At 37.5% G+C, this 23,081-nt stretch overlaps 1 protein-coding gene across 1 annotated transcript in view; it reads left to right on the top strand.

Annotated features, from left to right (window-relative positions):
- Window positions 1-23,081, top strand: part of LOC150107321 (E-selectin-like) — a 280,274-nt gene that overhangs the window by 207,983 nt on the left and 49,210 nt on the right. The window contains exon 17 of the mRNA XM_090391789.1: window positions 16,008-16,187. Within this exon, the coding sequence (XP_090247915.1) occupies window positions 16,008-16,187 (180 nt within the window). The remainder of the gene's footprint in view (window positions 1-16,007; window positions 16,188-23,081) is intronic.

Genomic DNA, 23,081 nt, shown 5'->3' with positions numbered 1-23,081 from the left:
AAGATCAGTTTTAATAAAATTATTGAACTGAAATGTTCAATTATTTTATACTTCCAAATTGAAGCATTCTATGCTCTTCAATAATTTATGTACCAGCACAGAGTCTGGAGGCTCTTCTGAATATCCAATATTCTGGAGGTTATTGAAAAAGATTAGAAATGGAAGAAAGAGTACTATTATAGGAATCATAATCAAGGAATAAAGGAATCACAAGAATCTGAAGAGAAACATATTCTAGGTGTTTGGAGTAATTATTTTGAAAGATTACTAAAACAAACAAGCAGTGAGAGCAGGTGGTAAAAAACACTCCACAGAATGCAATCAGGAGCCTGTCAGCTCAAACGCAAACAAGCAGGAATAAAATTCAACCAAGGGTTGAAACTTTGTGTGAGTTCAGCCCGCCACTAATGAGAAGTTCCGTTGGAATGAGAAACGACACCCCGTCATGAATGTGTTAAAACTAAGAAATATATAGTGAATGTTGTTATGACAGTTTCAGGTGTTATGGAATTCTGTTGAAGAGAATTAGCATTTCAACTCAACACTTGTCGGTTGCCTTTGTCTTTGGGCCACGTGATCTTTTGTTAATACCGCACCAATCATATCCACGTCTTCATAGCTGCTCTCTCGGGTAAAACATGAAAAGCATGAAATGTGGAAAGGTAGCTGGAGAAGGTGATATATGATATTTAACCAGAAGTGCTCAAATATGCAGAAAAAGGTTTTATATGGTCCTAAAACAGACTGTTGAGACAGACCACTACTGACTTTCCTTTTCTGGGATATTGCTCTCCCAATATACAACTTGCTGATACCTATCAGAGTGCCAGTCTCCATTCCAGTGCACTAATCTCTATCCATTTCCATCCATTCTAGTTTAACTAACTTATCATGTGACAATCTATCAAAACTCACCTTTAGTTGAAAGAGTCCAGATAAAGCTTCCTCACATCTTGGACAGGAATCGAACCCAGATTTTCCAACCAAATGGCTTCTTCTATACTGACTGATCTATGGAGGCTCTTGTAATAAGTGAGTATATTATTAAAACATGAATTTCTTTTACAAACCTGTGCTGTCCATCAAAGAGAATACTACTCTTATTTAACGAGTTCTGGATCCTGGTTCTTACTAACCTCTCCAACAATTTAATCACAACACCTGAAGACACACATCGGCCTATAATTTGAAGCTGGAGTTTTGTCACCTCTCTTATGAAGTTGCCTTCCTTCCAATCCTTTGGAACTTGACCCAGCATAAGACTCATATTAAACAAGTATGCCAAGACAGATATCAACTCCATGGCACATTCCCTCAAAACATTGGTGATATATCATCAAGTCCCACATTCTTATTAACATCAGATTTGTTCAGTTTCCTACCCCTTGTTCACTCACAGTCAGTCTATCCTCCTCCTCTCCTTCCATTGCTCTTCATGATGTAATAGTCACAAGAATGAAATACCTTTATGAAGTACTCATTTAATATCTGAACTATATCCTCTGCAGGAGTTATCCTTTTAACATTTTCTTTATCTAGTGTCATCCATCCATAATCATTCTTTTTTTCTGCTGGCTACATATCAAAAAATCTCTAGTTTTTTTTTTTTTTTTACTTTATTAGCTAATTGCTGCTCATACTGCACCTTTGCTACTCTTACAAGCTGTCACTCTCCTTGCCTGTTCCTTGTACTCCTCATGGAACTGATTATTACCACTCATCTTATGTTGCCTCCTTTATGCCTTCCTCTGTATCGCTGCATGCTTAATCTCTGAATTCATCCATTTCACACCAAACTTATTTAACCTTCTAAACCCTGGACTACATTTAGATACTGCTTCTACTAGATAAGTCTTGATTATCACCCAAGCAGCATTGATCTCCTTTCCACCCAATCCTCATTCAATGCTACAGCTGAACGCTGTCTCCTGAGCTTTTCATAATCACCAGCCTTGTACTTCCACATATATCCTTTCCTCATAGAAGTCCTTTCATGGTTGGCAACTACCTACATAATCACTTTATGGTCACTCTCACCAACTGGAGGAAAATTTGACACCTTATTTATATTGACATCTTATGATGAGATGATCAAATACAAGACCTTCAATCCTCATGCATTCTCTGTTATGTACCACCTGAGGTAGTTCTCCCTCAAAAACTGAAGAAATTAATTTTATTTACTTCCAGATGCTACCTCATCATTTCAATGTATATTGCCATGAAAATAACCAATAATGATCACCCTTTTCCTATTTGCTTATACATTTCATGGTCTTTATGCTCCATATTACCAGGTCTTTAGCAATATCAGTCTAAGTATTTCATTCTGTTTATCTCTACCTCACTCCATACTGCCTCAAGACCACTGTCACTATTTCTCTCTTGCATCTCTACCTTATATGGGCATAACTCCTGCTTTTCTATTATCAACAGCAATCCACTTCCTTTTTTACTGTTTTGGTTTTAATATCAGTCCCTTCCATCTTGATTTCTGTCATCCTCGTCCAACCGCTTCTCACTCATTCCAACAATTTTGGGGGGAATGAATTCAATCAATGCAACAATTTCATTCCCCTTTTTTTTTTGATACTTCTATCACTTGTATACAAATATAGCAGTTCATTTCTAGATCTATAACAAGTTTCACTGATGCCTCTTATTAGATGAGACTTCTCCATTCCTTTCTCAGGCCATTCTTCTCTCTCTCATTGCTCATCCCAGTATCCCCTTTAAACCTAACTGTTCCCCCCCTACATCCCAGGCCATCCCATTCACACACACACACACACACACACACACCCTTTTTTTTGACCTTTCTCAAATTGACCTTTCTCACATTGTGTTCCCTTGTCCACCCCGAGTCCTCTTGTTTCCCTGTTTGACTTGCACACTTATTCTCTCATTCTCTATGCTCAGTTTCCTCCTTCCTTACTCTTCTGCTCTTCCATCGCTTCTTACTTTCTCAATCCATTCCCTGCACTCATTACTCTCCCTTCAAGCAACCACCTCTCAAATGACTTGCACCTAAACCATTCATACGCAGTCCATCACCCTTATATAATTCCATTCCTATAAGTTCTTCAGACTCACTTCACACATTCAAAAATTGCACTCCTTTCTTTTGACACATTTCTTCTAATGTATTATTCATAATCCTTGCTCAGTGCATCGTCTCATCACTGTCGTATCTGGGCAACACATTGACTGCTTTTCCTATCAGACTATTATCTTTTATTCTTCTTAACAACTTCCTAATATCAGGTCTTACATTCTCTTTGTTCCTATCAAATCATTTTCTCCTACTACCACTACCAACTCTTTTTCTCTCTTACTCCTCATATTTATTGCCTCAGTCACTCTACTCATTCTACCTTCTGGTAAACAAACCTTGTGCATCTTCTCATTGACTACACCTCTAATTATTATTATTATTAACATCACACCTCCATGTAGTCAAGAGACTCATCGTGGGAGGCAAACACTGTTACACACAAAGCCCATCAAACCATGCTTTAACTTATTCAATGTATTCACCACAATGGCAGGCAATGCATTCCGCTCACCAATCCCTCTCCATGCAAAGAACCTGCTCCTTATGCCTCTGCTCATACCCTCCTTATATACCTGGTTCCTTATTCTCTGAAAAAGTTCATCCACATTAACCTGGTAACAACCCTTTACCAATTTAAATGTCTCATCATATTCCCTCTCCTCCTCCAATTCACAAGGATTTGTAAACTGCATTCCCTCAATCTGTCCTCATTTCCCACATCTCAAAGACCAGTCACGAATTTAGTCAATCTTTTCTGGATCCTTTCCAATATATCCTCATCAACATGAAAACTAGGGGGACCAAATGTATAAGGCCCTGATCAAGGCCTTATACATTGTAGGCAGAACCTCTTTATTTCTACAAGTTAAGTCCTCTACATCATTGCCATAATCTGATATGATGTCTTCACAACTTGTGCAATGTCTCTACCCAGTGGGCAATCTAAATACATCCAGTACAAATCTTCAGGATTCCCTGACTAAATTGAATAATTGCTGTAATAAAATGACAAAGACAGTGAAAATAGACAGACAGTGAATATATTGCACCCTGAATGGAGAACTATCCTTCCTTCCTAATTTATGCTTATGCAGAAGTTTGAAGCATATTTGATGGAATAGGTTGGTTAATCCTTATTCCTGAGAACCTATAGAACAAGTAAAAAATTTTCAGCTATTTAGGCACAATTTTTAGTGAAGATGGCAAACTAAATATGGAAATAGACAACAGAATTAGCAAAGCTGGTATATAGTAGGAAGTCAACTGAATAAATTTATATGAAATAAAGGAGAAATTAGGGAAAACACTAAACTAGCTATATGCAAGACAGTGTTCAAACTAATTTTAACTTATGGATCTGAGAGGTAGGTTAAAAATAAAACACTTGATCAAAGACTGGAAACCACAGATATGAGAGTTCCGAGAAAGATTAGGGAAGTGAACAAATGGTATCAATGGCAGTATCATATCAAAAATGAAGATATTAAGAAAGAAATTGCCACTGTTAGCATTCAGGAATGAGTTAGCAGAGCTAATTTCAGGATAGCAGGAAAAAGACCCAGGGGAAGACCAAGATGTAGGTGGATTGATATGGTAAAAAAGTGCCTTAGAAGGCAGAAATATGAGGTCTGATAATATTGCAGTCTTGACAGATAACAGATTAATTTAGAAGAAAATTGTTGATAGGAAGCTAGTAATGATGTAATTTTTTCAATATAGTGTCAGGAAGTTGATGATGCTGATGATAGAGAGTCTGTATATACCAAATTGCTACAGTATTGAAATGAGGATTTTTGTTTGGTTTCTGATGAAAAGCAGTATAAAACATCTGCCAGACCAATGAAACCTTCCAAGCAAAAAGTATTAGTAAAAGGTGAGCATGCTCCCAAGCAGAGTTCATATCTGTTTTAAATGGTGCAAAAAATTAAAAAAAGAAATAAAAATAAAAAATAATAATAATAATCCAGCTTCACTGCTGATGGTCATAATTCTTATAAGTGCTCTGTTCAATAATATCCAATTTCACTGATCCACTAATATCCAATCCCATCTGCTCTAGTTTAACTGTCAACTTATCATGCAGTAATCTATCAAAAGCCTTTGCAAAATCTGAGTATACTACTGTGTATTCCTCTCATCTATCCAAGGAAGCTATCACCTTATTGTAATAACTAAGTAGATTACTAAAACATGAGCACCTTTAGCAAATCCATGCTGTCCATCAAAGATAATACCATTGCTGTCAACCCAATTCTGGATCCTAGTTCTCACCAGCTTCTCCAACAACTTAACCACAACACCTGACACACAGATAAGCCTATAATTTGATGCTCTTTTATGAAGCAGCACAATCTTGCTCTCCTTCTGCTCCTTTGGAACTCGACCCAGTGCAAGACTCATATTATATGTCAAGGCAGATGTCAACTCCCTGGCACATTCCTTCAGAATAATGATAATATATTATCATTATTAACAGATAATGATATATTAACAGATTAATTTAGAAGAAAATTGTTGATAGGAAGCTAGTAATGATGTAATTTTTTCAATATAGTGTCAGGAAGTTGATGATGCTGATGATAGAGAGTCTGTATATACCAAATTGCTACAGTATTGAAATGAGGATTTTTGTTTGGTTTCTGATGAAAAGCAGTATAAAACATCTGCCAGACCAATGAAACCTTCCAAGCAAAAAGTATTAGTAAAAGGTGAGCATGCTCCCAAGCAGAGTTCATATCTGTTTTAAATGGTGCAAAAAATTAAAAAAAGAAATAAAAATAAAAAATAATAATAATAATCCAGCTTCACTGCTGATGGTCATAATTCTTATAAGTGCTCTGTTCAATAATATCCAATTTCACTGATCCACTAATATCCAATCCCATCTGCTCTAGTTTAACTGTCAACTTATCATGCAGTAATCTATCAAAAGCCTTTGCAAAATCTGAGTATACTACTGTGTATTCCTCTCATCTATCCAAGGAAGCTATCACCTTATTGTAATAACTAAGTAGATTACTAAAACATGAGCACCTTTAGCAAATCCATGCTGTCCATCAAAGATAATACCATTGCTGTCAACCCAATTCTGGATCCTAGTTCTCACCAGCTTCTCCAACAACTTAACCACAACACCTGACACACAGATAAGCCTATAATTTGATGCTCTTTTATGAAGCAGCACAATCTTGCTCTCCTTCTGCTCCTTTGGAACTCGACCCAGTGCAAGACTCATATTATATGTCAAGGCAGATGTCAACTCCCTGGCACATTCCTTCAGAATAATGATAATATATTATCAAGTCCAACAGCCTTATTAACATTAAGCTTGCTGAATTCCCCATACACCTCTTGCTCACTTACAGTCAATCTCTCCTCACTATCAGCAACTGCTCTCAGTCTCTCCATGATGTCACATTCACAAGATTGAAAGACCTTTATGAACTGTTCATTAAGTATCTCCACTATATCTTCAAAGCAGTTGTCCTTATACCATTTTCTCCAATCAGTGTCATCCTTCCATTATCATTCTTTTTTTTTTTTTTTTGCTGGCCACATATCGAAAGAACTCCCTAGGATTATATATAAGTAAAGTGGATATTAGATCCAGCATTATTTCAAGGCTGAATGTAGAAACTATTAAATTTCATAAAAATAAGTTGACCAGAGAGCTTACGGAAATACACTCACCAGCATTCATGAGTTGCTTTAGCGTGGATCACTTAGAAAATATGGGCTCTGCCCAAGTGTCTATATATTCGCTTTCTATTAGTCCATTATGATAAGCTTTCACTGGCCTGACAGCTGTTTTGAAATGGTTGGTTCTCCTCAGAGACTAGGCAGATACTTAAGTAAATCCCTCACTAAAAATTAGGCGATCCCCTGGACCACTCCCTATGAGTGACCAAAAGCTTGTCCAACTCAGTGTTGGTTCCACTCAGTGACAAGCTCACCCTGTCACTGAGCAGAACCACTCATATTCCAGGGAAAAGCATCAACTGACAAAGACCTACACGGGCTATGCCAGAAAACACTTTCCCCGGAGACTCAAGTTGCTCTCTCAAGGCATAATCTATAATTTCCCCAAAATCTTAAGCCCCCCCCCCTCCCCTCACCGGGAGCTAGACTTAGAAGAAACCTTAAGAGAGCAAAAACTCTCGTACTTGAAATGTTGGATAGGTGCATTTTTTGTAAGAGAACTCTTGTTTGGTGCATATAAAAGTATTTACTAAAATAAAGAGCCAAAAGGCTTCAGTTTGGTGATGCAAAATTATATAAGTAAAGTGGATATTAGATCCAGCATTATTTCAAAGCCAAATGTGGAAACGTGGAAACTATGAAGGTTTCATAAAAATATGCATTGACTGACAATTCACTTATGAAAAATACGCCTCTTCGACATTTCAAGTTACTTAGTACTGAACGAGTGTTTTAGGCCAGCCTTATCAAACTGGACTAATAGAAAGCAAATATATAGACTCTTGGGTGGCACCTATGTTTTCTAAGTGGTCTGTGCTAAGGCAACTCATGAATGCCGGTGGGTGTATTCCCTTAAGCTCTCTGGTCAACTTATTTTTACGAAATTTTCATAGTTTCTACATTCGGCCTTGAAATAATGCTGAATCTAATATCCACTTTACTTATATAATTTTGAATTGCTGACTGAAGCCTTTTGGCTCTTTATTTGAGTAAATACTCTTTAGGATTCTTTTTAGCTTCATTAGCTAACTACTGCTCATTCTTTACTTTGCGACCCTTACCAACCAAGTCACCCTCCTAGCTTGGTCTTCGTAATCCTCATGGAATTGGTTATTGCTGCTTCTCTTATGTTGCCTATATAATGTCTTTTTTTATCTGTATCACATGCCTAATCTCTTCATTCATCCATTTCACACCTACTTATATAACCTTCTGACCCTTGGAATACATTTAGACATTGCTTCTACTAGATAGTTCTTGAATATCCCCAAGCTGCATTGATCTCTTTTCCAGTTAACTCCTCATTCCATGCTACACCTGCAAGCTGTCTTCTGAGCTTCTCATAATCACAAGTCTTGTAGTTCTACATTTACCCTTTTCTCACAGAAGTCCTCACACTGCTGGCAACCACCCAGGTAATCACTTCATGGTCACTCTCATCAACCTGAGGTTGATTTGACACCTCATTTATAATTACACTCTCTGATGAGATGATCAAATCCAAGACCTACAGTCCTTGTGTGCCCTCTGTTACATACTGCCTGAGGTAGTTGTCCCTCAAAAACTCAAGAAACTCATGTTCCTTACTTCCAGTTGCTACCTCATCATCCCAATCGATATTGCCATTATTAAAATTGCCCATAATGATCACCCTTTTCTTATTTGCTTGGCTAATTACATTAAGAGTGACTGACCTGCAGAGGGAGATAGATGAGTTGAAAGAGGAGGTGGAATGTCTTGTGAATGACAGCAGAAGTATGAAAGATAAGATTAGGAGAATGGAAGAGATAAATGCAAGGCGAATCAGAGTAGGAGAGAGAGAGAATTTAGGGAGTATGAGTGAGAGGTATGGGGGTGCTAGAAAAGGAGAGAATGGAAATAGTAGAAGAGAGGGAATGAGAGAGAGGTATGGGAATGCTAGCAGACGAGAGGATGGAAACAGTAAGAGAGACGGAATGAGAGAGAGATATGGAAGTGCTAGAAAAGGAGAGAATGGAAACGGTAGGAGAGATGGAATGAGAGAGAGGTATGGGAATGCTAGAAGACGAGAGGATGGAAACAGTAGTAGGAGAGACAGAATGAGAGAGGGATATGGAAGTGCTAGAAGTGGAGAAAATCGAAACAGTAGGAGAGAGGGAATGAGAGAGATGTATGGGAGTGCTAGAAGAGGAGAGAATGGAAACAGTAGAAGAGAGAGGTATGGGAATGAAAGAAGAGGAGAGAATGGAAACAATATGAGCGAGGGAATGGTAAGAGGTATAATGTATGGCGACTCAATGATCCGTGGTGTTCAAGATAGGATGCATCAGGAGTGTTTGCCAGGAGGAACAATAGAAAGGGTGGCTATGGCAATTAAGAGAGGTGAAAGGGTGGATGAGATGATTGTGATGGTAGGAACGAATGACTTGAGTGGTAATGTAAGTCGGGCAGCGAGAGATATGAGATTTTTGCTTGAGACTGTACGGAAGAAGACAGAGAGAGGAAAAATAGTGTGCGTGTTGCCTAGGTATGATAATGATGAGCTGAGCAGAAGAGCGGTGATATTGAATGGCATAATAGCGAGAATGTGTGACAAGAGAGGTCTGGTATATGTGGATGCTTGTAGTGTGTTTGAGGAAAGAGAGCAATTGTATGCGAGAGACCGTTTACATTTGAATGAGGAAGGACGTAGGCATCTGGAGAGATTGCTGTTCTGAACGAGTCAGTGTGTCCCAGGGAGGATGATAGCAGGGGTGGCCTCTTGTGGGAATGGATACTTGGGAGAAGGGAGACAATGTCAGGTAACACTGAGCCCAGTGGAGTCTAGAAGGGATAATGCTAGGTATAGAAACAATGGCATTTATATGCTTTATACTAATGCCAGGAGTATCCGGAATAAGGGAGAGGAATTGGTGGCGCAGATAGCATCAGCCTGGGAAAATTATTGCGATCACTGAGACGTGGTTGACAGAAGGGGATATAACAACAGGAATATAAGTCGCTGGGTATAGCATTTTTCGTCAGGATAGGAGGGGAAAGCGTGGTGGTGGGGTACTGCTTATGATAAGTGATGACCTATGTCCTCTAAGAGTGGAGAATTTGGAAGGAAGTGAGACAAATGATTTTGAGAGCGTATGGTGTGAGGTAGAGGTAGGCAAGACAGGATATTTAGTGGGGTGTTGCTACAGACCCAGGAGCACAGAGGATGGGGACCAGGAGATGTTTAGACAGCTAAGTTTGGCAAGTGCAAGAAGAATGATTGTTATGGGAGATTTTAATTTCAGTAGTATAAATTGGAGAGAGGAAGATGCATGTAGCAATAAGGGAATGGAATTTATAGAATTCTTGAGGGACAAATGTCTTAGGCAACATGTAACAGAGGGAACAAGAGGTTCAAAAGTTTTGGATTTGGTTATAGCATCAGAAGAGTTGATAATAACTGAGTTGACGTCTCTCCCACCAGTTGGAGAGAGTGACCATATGGTGTTGACTTGGAAAATGAATAGACATGCAGGAGTATCAAAGAGACGGGAACTTATGTGAAATTATAAGGCAGGTGATTATAATAGTCTTAGACGTCAACTTCGGGAAGTTTCATGGAGGGAGGAATTGGAAGGCCGGGATATCACTAGTGCGTGGGAAATTGTGAAAGAATATTTGTTATCAGCAATGGTAAGTTGTATACCACGAGTGAAGAAGAGGACGCAATTTGGAGTAAAGTGGATGACAAACAATATTAAATAGGAATTGCATGCGAAAAAGAGGCTATGGAAGAGATATAAGGAGACAGGTGAAGAGATGCATGAGGAATATAAGACACAGGCGAGAAGAGTGACTAGTGTGGTAAGGAAAGCGAAACTGGAATATGAGAGGAGATTGGCCCTAAGATTCAAAGAAAATCCTAGGGAATTTTTTAGCTATGTGGCCAGTAGGAGGAGAAATGACTGTGGAAGAATGATATTGTGGGATAAAAATGGGAATAGAGTGACTGATGCAGAGGACATAGTGGAATTGTTCAATGAACACTTTATTGGATTATTTCATCCTAGAGGAGTCAGTTTTAATGCTAGAGGGATAGGACTGGTTCAAGGTTTGGAGGTACAAGAGGAGAGTGTGTTTCAGATACTGAGTACTCTGGGTGTCAGTAAAGCTGTGGGACTGGATGGTATTTTACCACGAGTTTTGAGAGAATGTGCTAGGGAATTGACAGTGCCTTTAACGTGGCTTTTCAATGAAAGTCTGGCTTTGGCAAAGGTGCCCAGGGAATGGAAGGAAGGTAAGATAGTGCCATTGCATAAGGGTGGTAACAGACTGGAAGTGTCTAATTATAGGCCAGTCTGTGTGTCGTCAGTAGTTGTTAAGATCTTGGAGAAAGTAGTGAGGGACCGTATACAGCATTAGGCAGATGAGGGTAATGTTATCTGTGAGAGTCAACATGGATTTGTGAAAGGGCACTCTTGTTTTAGCAATATGCTAGCCTTTTATAATAAAGTTACAAGAACATTAGATGAGGGAAAGGCATATACTGCAATTTTCTTAGACTTAGCAAAGGCATTTGACACGGTGCCACATGATAAGCTGATATTTAAGTTGCAGCACATGGGTCTGGATGTCAGATTGGTCAACTGGATTCAGGATTGGCTGTCTGATAGGTATCAGAGAGTTGTGTATGGTGGAGCAGTTTCCAGGAGGCAGAGGGTTACAAGTGGGGTCCCACAGGGCTCAGTACTAGGACCTATATTATTTAACCTTTATATCAATGACATAGCCAGTGGATTGCAGGGGGATATTCAGTTGTTTGTGGATGATGCGAAGCTGGGAAGGATTATTAGTAATAGTGCAGATGTGGTAGCCCTGCAAGAGGATTTAAATAAGCTAGATAGATGGGCAAATGAATGGGGGGTGTCAGTGTTAATGCAGCAAAATGTAAGGTCTTGAGGTTTGGGAAACATCGATGGGATGCTGCATACTCTATGGGAGGAGTTATACTGGAGGAAGTAGGGGAGACAAGAGATCTGGGGTTGATGATTGATAGACACCTGAAGTTTAGGGGACATATTGCAAAGGTGGTGAAGGTAACACAGAAGATTGCTGCAATTATGAGAATGACACTGACCTGCAGAGATAAGAGGGTTATCATTCCGTTGTATAAGTCTCTGATCAGACCACACTTGGACTATTGTTCTCAGATTTGGTCCCCAGGATTTGAAGGGGATAAATTAACTGTGGAAAGGATACAAAGACGGATGACAAAGATGGTTTCAGGACTGTACAAGGATAGTTATGAGGATCGGCTGAGAGAATGTGGAATGCAGAGTTTGGTGGATAGAAGAAGGAGAGGTGATATGATTGAGACTTTTAAACTGTTGAGAGGTGGTTACAGAGTTGACACTGGGGAGTTCTTTCGCTTGGTTGAACAGCAGGAAGGAGTGATGACAAGAGGCCATCCCTGGAAGTCACGAAAGGAAACTGTGAGCAAGAGGGTAAGGAGTGGTTTCTTTGTTGTGGAGGGTGGTTGAGCCGTGGAATGCATTGCCTGATGGAGTGGTGGGAGCGAGAACGGTCAGTGAGTTTAAAGAGTGGTATGATAGACTTTGTGTTTCTCGGGGGGGGGGGGACCTCCCCTCGATGAGTCTTGACAGACTTTATGTCTTAGGAAGGACCTCCCTCGATGAGTCGTTTGACTCCTTGGAGGCCTGAATAATAATAATAATAATTTGATTATACATTTTATAGTCACTTCCAATCTATAACAATATCCAATTAATATTTCATTCTATTTACCTGTATCTCACAAAGCCACTGGCACTATTTCTCTCTTACATATCTACTTTGTATGGACATAACTCCTTCTCTATCATCAATCGCACTTCCCCTCTTGAAGTATCTTCAGGACTGAGGCAACTCATAGTAAAGGTGGGCCAAGCTGTCATCATTCCTTGTCTCAGTATCTCCCATAATGCAAATGCATCTCCTTGCAGACATGTATAATGCTATGCATTAAGGGAAGGGCCACTACCCAGACTGGTTTCAACCTTTATTGAGGTCTCGTCAGTGGGAGCCAGAGCTAGAAGTGGTGATACTAAGGCAGAAGCAATGGAGAGGTCATATTTACTTATACGAGTTGCCAAAAGGTGTACCACCTTATTATTAAATTACTCTGGATTTAGAGAAAGATGTTGGAAGTTTATTTTCCACTTGGTTAGACTATAATAAATTTAGTTTAATCCTTTATCCAAGTGTATGCAAACAACGTTTGCACCTGAAGTATCTTCAGGAATGAGGGAACTCATAGTAAAGGTGGACCAAGCTCTCTTCACTCCTTGTCTAAGTAAATATGACCTCTCCATTGCTTCTCCCTTAGTATCACCACTTCTGGGTCAGGCTCCCACTGATGAGACCTCAATAATGGTCGAAACTGGTCTGGTTAGTGGCCCTTCCCTTAATGCATAGCATTATGCATGTCTGCAAGGAGATGTGCTTTGCATTATGGGAGGCACTGTGACAAGGAGTGATGAGAGCTTGGTCCACCTTTACTACCAGTTGCCTCAGTCCTGAAGATACTTCTGGCACAAAATTTGTTTACATACACTTGGATAAAGGATTAAACTAAATTTATTATAGTCTAACCAAGTGGAAAATAAACTTCCAACACTTCCACTCCCCCTTTTTTGCCCTTTCTATCCTCATGAAACACATCATACCTTCCATCTCTATTCCTATCAGGATGTTGTCCTCATTCAAGCATGTCTCACTTATTTCAACAATTATTGGGTGAACAGACCCAATTAATGTTGAAAATTTATTTATCACTAGGTTAGACTATAATAGATTTAGTTTAATCCTTTATCCCAGTGAGAGCAAACAAAGTTTGCGCCTGAAATTATCTTCAGGACTAAATATAGTGTTGTACTATCTTATCCAGTAAGTAGTGCAACACCAAGGCAACTCGTGGCAAAGGTGGAGCAAGCTACCAGGCACTTCTAACCCAGTATCTCCCATAATGCAAAACACATTTCCTATGTGGATATGTATACTGTTATGCATTAAAGGGATTGGCCATCTACCCAGACTAGTTTCGACCTTTATTGAGGTCTCTTCAGTGGGAGCCAGGCCCAGAGCTGGAGATACCAGGCAGAAGCAGTAGCAAGTCATCTGTGCCTATGGGAGTTGCCAAAAGGTTCATCACCTTTTTTAAAAATTTTACTCTGGATTTAGAGAAAGATGTTGAAAATTTATTTATCACTAGGTTAGACTATAATAGATTTAGTTTAATCCTTTATCCCAGTGAGAGCAAACAAAGTTTGCGCCTGAAATTATCTTCAGGACTAAATATAGTGTTGTACTATCTTATCCAGTAAGTAGTGCAACACCAAGGCAACTCGTGGCAAAGGTGGAGCAAGCTACCAGGCACTTCTGTTAGCCTGGTAGCTTGCTCCACCTTTGCCACGAGTTGCCTTGGTGTTGCACTACTTACTGGATAAGATAGTACAACACTATATTTAGTCCTGAAGATAATTTCAGGCGCAAACTTTGTTTGCTCTCACTGGGATAAAGGATTAAACTAAATCTATTATAGTCTAACCTAGTGATAAATAAATTTTCAACATCTTTCTCTAAATCCAGAGTAAAATTTTTAAAAAAGGTGATGAACCTTTTGGCAACTCCCATAGGCACAGATGACTTGCTACTGCTTCTGCCTGGTATCTCCAGCTCTGGGCCTGGCTCCCACTGAAGAGACCTCAATAAAGGTCGAAACTAGTCTGGGTAGATGGCCAATCCCTTTAATGCATAACAGTATACATATCCACATAGGAAATGTGTTTTGCATTATGGGAGATACTGGGTTAGAAGTGCCTGGTAGCTTGCTCCACCTTTGCCACGAGTTGCCTTGGTGTTGCACTACTTACTGGATAAGATAGTACAACACTATATTTAGTCCTGAAGATAATTTCAGGCGCAAACTTTGTTTGCTCTCACTGGGATAAAGGATCAAACTAAATCTATTATAGACCCAATTAATGCAATCATTTCATTTGCCTTGTTTCTAACACTTCTAGCATTTGTATAAGTGGTGGCTTGTACATAAGCCCTGTGACACTGCAGCACCCCAAGGAAAAAATGAAAAAATTAAATTTTGTTTGTGTTTATAAATGATAACAATGCTTACAAAATATAAATGCAATACAACATGTTAGAATGTTACAGATTATGTTTCAACATTGATTGAATAGTTAATAATTGGAATTGTTTGATTAATGCTTTAGATTATGAAATAAATGCACTGCTATCTAACACATTGTGGGAATTATCATGTTCGGCCAATTGCAGCTCGACTCGCCGATGTTTGTTTGTTACATTCACTTGTTACATTGCACGTAACAAGTGAATCCGACACTGCTCATTTGAGCAGTGTCGCTACAGACAAATTGTATGCATGCACGCGTTTTTCTGTGAGATACAAAATTTTTATTATTGGTGTGTATTCGTTGTGAGGATGAAATATTTTTGGTAAAAAATATTTTATTCTGTTAAAATAACATATAATTATTTATTTATTATAGATACAAGGCTGAATCATGACGATTGTCACTGTTGAAAATATGAAAAGAATTATATTTTCTCAATTATCGTGACATGAATTATGGTTTCGCAAATTACAAATTTTAATGAAAAGGTTATTGAAAAATTTTTTCAGGACAAAAATAGAAGAATGGATTTTATTTTCAAATAATATTTTTAATAAAGCAAATTTTTTAATATGTAAATTTACTTATTAATAAATTGGTTACTGATTAGAAAAAAATGAATTATTTTTCTTTTTTGTATATGCAGCACCCCCACTTAAAATTTTTACTGGCCACCACTGATTTGTATACAAACACAGCAGCGTATTCCTGGATCTATAGCTAGTTCCACTAACACCAATTATTTGATGTGACTTGTCCATGCTTAACTCGAGCCATTTCTTTTTCTCGTTGTTCATTTTCAAACATTCTTCAGACCCAATTTTTTCCCTTGATCCCAGTCATCCCCTTTCACACTGAGCAAAGAAATTCATCTCACACCTAAAGACATTCACCAAACACCCATGCCCACAGTAGGATTGCACCCCACAGCCTGTTGGTTAGACAGCTGATATGCTAATCACTTATCTTACCAGGCTAAGTGGTTAGCATATCTACTGTCTGTAATGCAAATACAAGGAAAATGCAAATATTTTATTTCTTAATAATATTACTACTAGTAATATTAACTCAGGATATATTTTTAGTTGTAGATTGTGGTGAACCAAGTATTATAGATAATGGAAAAGGATACCTATTGAATGGCACTACCACCTATAATAGTGTGATACAGTTTCAGTGCCTTCCTGAATTTCGAATGGTAGGACGTCCTATAAGGATATGTGAGGGATCAGGGCAGTGGAGTGGACATAATCCCAAATGCATAGGTAAAATATGTTTCTATTTCAAAAATAAGAAAAAAACGATTTCTTCCAGAGTAAAGAGATATTTATTAGTGAGCTGTAATCTATTTTAGCACTTAGCTAAAAGAAATATGAGGATTAGTAATGTACATAATTATTGTTATTAAGTTTCTTTAATACATCATAGGCTGTGTCATATGAAATACATTTTTAATAAAACAGCAGCAACATTTAAAAAAATGCACAAATGGTTACAGCAAAATTTTAACATAAAAAATGACTTTCCTAACTTACTTTCTTTACTACAAAAACAAAGATGGCATATTAAATATGGAAACACAAGATAGAAATAATTGGTATGGTGGGTCATCAGCTAAATAAATTTATATAAATAAGAGAGAAATTAGCCAAATTCTTAAACTGGTATTATAAAAGAAAACCTTCAAACCAAATTTTAATGTAATATAATGAGAGAGTTAGAAATAAAAACAGATGATCAAAGACTAGGTACTCCAAATGTCACAGTTCCGAGGAGTAAATATACGGCACCTATAGCAAAATCATTAGAAATGAATATATCAGAAAGGAACTTGGCACCATTAGCATTCAAGAATGTGTGAGCATGGCTAATCAGATGCATAGTCACTGAAACAGAATGGAAGAGAAATAGACTGCAAAACAGGCATAGTCAAATAGGTGTTTGGTGTCAGATGTTTTGGTTTGATGTCATAACATCAGAGGCCTGACAGATAAGATTAATTTTGAAGAAAATTGTTGAAAGAAAACTAGCAGTGTGAAGTTAATTATATAGTATCTTGTATATCTCTTAGTGTGATATGGGAACATATTGCAAATTGATAATGATGATGATTTTTCACTTTTGAATAATGTAAATATATATATATTTTTTTAAAAAAGTGTTTTATACAAAATTGCAGTTATTGTTTTTAGATTTAATTCAAAGAATTTTTATTGGCAAACTAAGTGCATTCCACTGATAATGCAGATGGGGAAAAATGTGATTTTGAAAACCATAGATGCTTTTGATGTGGGAATGAAGTGGAATGAGTGAGAGAGAGAGAGAGAGAGACAGAGACAGAAAGAAAGAAAGAAAGAGATTGCATTTAAATAGGTTTGGTGTTAAGCATTTAAAGATACTACTGTTTAGTAGAGTATAAATGTGAAGTGCTTAATTTGTGAAGAGTAGAGTTTGATGTACTTATGAATTTGGAATTTGTCAAAATGGTGATGTGAATGTTGACTGTGAACTGTTAAAGTAAAGGGATAATAGCTGCCAGTTCAGAAGAACAGGCCCATGAAAGTACCTATAGAAGAGACATAATGCAGCAACAGAATGTCTATAGGAAAGTGACTGAAGAGAGAGAGAGATGGGGGGGGGAGTCATCAGCTAAGTGTATTGTTTCTTCTGTATATAATCAAGCATTCTGCATGTAGTTTTAGTGCACCACTCCAAATGTGGGAATAGTATTCTAAGGATGGCAGGAGTTGAGTAGGAGAGAAGTAATGTTTGGAATGGAAAAGAATACCAAATTTTTTTGGAGGCTGAAGAAGTTTCGGATCTGATGTGTTTATGCTAGGCTGGATTAGATGTGAGAGTTAACCCAAGGAGAGAAAAGAAGTCTTGGTTAGCAAGAGGAATATTGTCAAAAATGTGGGAGAGAGCAGCGTGTTCTTCCTAGAAATGAGACAGGATTGCATTTTAATGGCATTAAAATTCATCAAGTTATCCTCACTCCACTTGAGAATGAAAGGAGATCAGTGATTAAGACATTAGTTAAAGAAAATCGTGAAGCATGAGTTACATGAGCACCTGCAAAAAGACCATCAGCCAATCCAAATTTGACTATACAGGCTGTACCTTTTCAATGGTCATTTTAGCATGTTATCCAAGGCGGCTGGTGCTCAAACAGCAGTCAAGCCTTCTGGTGTCCCTTGCAAAGGCCATTCATTGCTACACTTTCAACTGAATTGCCATGAGTTGACACATTGTATAAGTTGATGGTGATTAGTGCTGCTGAAGATAAGTTTTTTTGTAATTTAGATAATAATAATAATAATAGGCTAATTCACTGTAGTTTATTGTTTTATCTGATGTGTGATAGACTGAGTTATTTAGTTTTAAGTAAACTGTGTATTTTTGCTTAAATTCAATATTGTTGGTATGGCACCTATGCATGGTAGAACAATAGTCGCAAAGATGTCATTGTTGGTTAAATTGAATTTGTTCAGAGCAGTATGTGTGAGATATATTAATGAAAAAAGCTGAACGATTTATGGAAGGAGAGCAAAACTGGTGAGCGAGTGTGTAGTAAGTGTTTGAAGAGTGGATAAAGAGAATAATGCAAATGTTAGTAGAGTAGGTATTATCTACAATAAACTGGAAAATGTTAATGTCAAGCATGCAGCAGTTGGAAATATAGGAGAACAAAGTGCACCTAAATAAGGAAATAGCACACTTGCATGTTATCCTTCACAGGATAACATGCAAGTTTGCTATTTCCAATGTGAAATTGAAAAATTACAGAAATGCTAAGAAATTAGCAAAACTGAGAAGAGAAATAAGCAGGAGGTCCAAGGTTAAGTATTGAGATCACATGACTAAATGAGAGAAATTAGTAGGGCTAAGAAGATAAATAAGCAAGAGGTCCAAGATAAGTATCAAGATCACATGACTAAATGAGAGAAATTAGCAGGGCTGATAAGAGAAATAAGCAAGAGGTCCAAGGTAAGTATTGAGATCACATGCCTAAATGAGAGAAACAAGGTAAGGAGAAAATTTTGTATAGTGATGCTCTTCAGATACAGAAAGATAAGGTGAAAGAAGTAATTGTCTTGGTTGGCCCTAATGACATGAGAGATAAGAAGTATTCTATAAGGGAGGATATGAAGGAGTTGTTGGATGAACTGATAAAGAACAGTGAGAAGGTAAAGATTGTAAGTATCCTGCCATGCCATGATAGAGACATACTGAAAAGGAGGGTATTGATACAAATGAATCATTATGCAGGTTGTGCAGAAAGAATGATGTAGGGTTTGTGGACCTGTGGTTCTGAGTTTGATGGAAAGAAGGATTTCAATAAAATTTAACAGTCTGCACTTAAATGGTTTTTGTGTGAGGTGTCTAGAGAGAGAGAGAGAGAGAGAGAGCTTTGTTCACTGAAAGTGCTGAAGTGAAGAAGTCAGGAAAATTTAAGCAATTAAGGTGGATGCAAGTGAGTGTGAGAATGACCAACAAATGCAGAATTTAGTCTCTCAAGCAAAAATCTTGAATAGGCTATAATTAGAATGTAGATTTTTTGACAAAAAACGAATGGAACAAATGATAACTGACACTGAGTTTAACAGGTCATGATAATATAGATAGTTAAACTGACTAGTTTATTTATGTTAAGGGATATTACATCCCATATTGTTTCATAGCCGAATTAAGAAACTCAAAGAGTTTCATGCCGAATATAGAAACTATATAAAGTTCGGTGAGTCCAAGCATAAGCAAATACCTGGATAGTCCATATGGTAGTGCAACATGGGGCAACTCATAGTAAGGGTGGAGCAGGCTCCGATCACTGTTCTTGGTATTTACTCATAATGTGAAATGGTCATAATTATGAAATACTTATAATGGGTTTCACCCTTACTATGAGTTGCCCCATGTTGCACTACCATATGGACTATCATGCCGAATATAGTTTCTATATTTGGCATGAAACTCTTTGAGTTTCTTAATTCGGCTATGAAACAATATGGGATGTAATATCCCTTAAATAATTTCACGTCGTAGAATTGAAGCCTTTGGCTCTTCATATAATTAGTAAACTGACTAGTTTTGCCACATATGTTAGTGGCTTCTTCTGGGTTAGGAAGAACAAGAAAAAAATACAATAAGTAAACATGAATCATTACATAATTAAAACTGAACATGTAGGAACCATTTTTACTTTTGTGTAATAGTTCCTATATATTCAGTTTTAGTTATGTAATGGTTTATGTTTACTGCTTATTGTATTTTTTTTTCTATATTATCACCTCCTATTAAATCCAGTGTCAGTTATTATTTGTCACATTGAATAGGGTAGTCATTTCAGTAGAGGTGGTTGGGGACCTAAAGGGATGCTACAGTTTCTGTATACTAATGCTGGAAGTATCAGAAACAGGAGGGAGGAGTTTTGGGCATTAGATAGTGCAACAACCTTATCAAAAGTTATAGACATTAGTAATGTTCCCTCTAAGCTGAGCGCATGCACACATGTTTTACAACTAGCGCATAAAACAAAAAATATGCACACACTAGATATTCAAGATGAAATTAAAATTTATTAATTAAAGAAGTTCCACCTAAACATTAACCTATAAATTCTTTAAAAAAATTTAAGCCCTTTGTCTTAAATATCATGATTTTCTGAATGATACTACAGATAATTAGTCAGTTTAATGATTTCAAATTTTAGGTACAAGTAAAAATCATCATCATCATTATCATTAAATTCCTGCCATGTACCCTCAAGGGGTGTACAGGATATGATAGTACTACATGAAAAAAATTACATCGTTATTAATTTCCTATCTACAATTTTCCTCCAAATCAGTCTGTTACTTGTCAACACTCCAATATCTAAGCTCTTATATTTCTATCGTCTAAAGCACTTTGTACCATATCAATCCACCTATATCTTGGTCTTCCTCTCGGTCGTTTTCCTGCCAACCTGGCAGAGAACACTTGTTTTGCTAATCTTTCCTCGCCCATTCTGTTTAAGTGACCATACCACCTGAGATTAGCTCTGCTGACGCATTCCTGGATGCTGACAATGTCAAGTTCTTTCCTAATATCCTCGTTTTTAATATGATACTGCCATTGATGCCATCTGTTCACGCCTATAATCTTTCTCAGGACTCTCATATCTGAAGTCTCTAGTCTTTGGTCAAGTGTTTTACTTCTGACCCAGCTCTCAGATCCATAAGTTAAAACTGGTTTGAACACTATCTTGTATACAGCTAATTTAGTGTTGCGACTAATTTCTCTCTTATTCCATATGAATTTATTCAATTGACTTCCCACCATACCAGAAAAAATTAAATGCAAAATGATATCAAATTTTACACAAATGTTTGTATTTGCTCTTCAAAATGAGCAGTTTTGTGATTTGGCAAGGTTGATGGATATTGGAGGAACCTTCCTTGCATCTAGTGCAGACTGTGAGCAAGGTTTTAGTCTAATGAATCAAATAAAAAACCAACTTAGAAACCGTTTAGGAGAATGTCATTTGGATATGCTAATGAGAGTGAAAAGTTACCAATTATATGGAAATTCAATTAATTTAGATAGTGTGTATAAAGAGTGGGTGAATGCCAAGGACAGAGGAGAGAAAAAATAAAGAGATAGAAGCTAGAACTAAACACGATGAGAATTAGTAACAGACTTATTATGAATGTTTAACAAGGTGAGAATTAGTAATGGGAATATTTTATTATGTATGTTTAGAGTTATTTGCAAAGTTAGAAAATTTAATTAAAGGCAATCAGTCACTAGTGTTATCTTTTTTTTTTACTTTATTTCTTACTTCTAATCAGATCAATATTAAATACATATAAAATATTTATGTTAGCTCTGTGATTGATGTCACACAACTTACTTGGTGATGGTAATAATACACACGCTTAGAATCCTATCTGGTACAGTCGGTATTGTGTTGGCCTCGCAGGCACGAAGTCCCCAGATTGAGTCCTGCCCATGGCTTGTGAATCATGATTTCCGACCGTTTACTGGGGAGGCTAGTGCCGTGTGTGGGAACACGGTGGGGAGTTGGGTTGACCTGGCTGACGTCCCATTGACACCAGAAGGTAAAGAGTGAACTAAAATCTTTTAACTTTTTTGCTTAAATGATCAGTATGGTGACTTGTATGGGTGTGCACATACTTTTCAAAAGAAGGCAAATTTTGCACACATGCAAATTTCTGCGCACACTCACAGCAAAAAATTAGAGAGAACATTGGACATTAGTTAGACTTAGTTAACAGCAGATGATATAGTTACATGGATAGAATGTGGAGGGTTTAGTATTTTCAGGGAGGATAGGATGAGGGAAAGATGCTGCTAATCATACTAATGCTAAGATGAATTTCAGCCAAAAAGCATATGAGATAGGCGAAAGGGTGGCTGTTCATTTGAATCAGTCTGATGTGAGAGCAAAGCCAATAAAATAAAATATACAGTTTGTTGTTGCTTTAGGCTAATTTGTATGAGCAAATTAGTACAATGAATGCAGGTCAAGTAATTATTATGGAGATATAGATTGGAAGGAAGAAAGATCACAGGGCCAGAAAGAAATAAAATTTATACAACTATAGGGAAATGATTACTTGAGGTGCCATGTGATGGACAGGTCTCAGAGTGGATTTGATTTATAGGATCAGAAGGTGGTCATGTTGCCTCCGACTGGGGAGAGTGACCATGTGTTCTTGATTTGGGATGTTGTAAAGCATGATGAATATTCTTTCAAGAAGGTGGGGGATTAGTTATATGTGGAACTACAAGGCAGGTGATTATGACAAGCTTTGGAAGAAGCTTGAAGTTAGATATACAATATGAAATTGTATATCTAAAGTCAGGATGGATAATCAGATAGGAGTTAGATGGATGAGTAGTATCATTAAGATGAGCTGCAAAAAAAGAAATTGTTGTGCAGGGAATATAAGGAAAAAAGGTGACCAGAAAGCACAGGGGTTCAGGCAAAAAAGGTAACCAGTATGATAAGAAAGACAAAATCAGATTACAAGAAGAAATTAGATAAGCAGGCCAAAGTAAATTCCAAAGTTCTTTCACTATATGGCAAGAAATAGGAAGAATGATTATAGAAGGAGAACTTTAATTGGTGCTGAGAGTGGTGAGATGTCAAAAGC

Source organism: Typopeltis vanoorti, chromosome 4 (genome assembly GCF_054136105.1).
Source record: "Typopeltis vanoorti isolate ZY-2024b chromosome 4, IOZ_Tvanoo_1.0, whole genome shotgun sequence".
NCBI lineage: Eukaryota > Metazoa > Arthropoda > Arachnida > Uropygi > Thelyphonidae > Typopeltis > Typopeltis vanoorti.
Note: the sequence above shows the minus strand (reverse complement) of the source record. Positions and strands in the feature narration are given on the sequence as shown.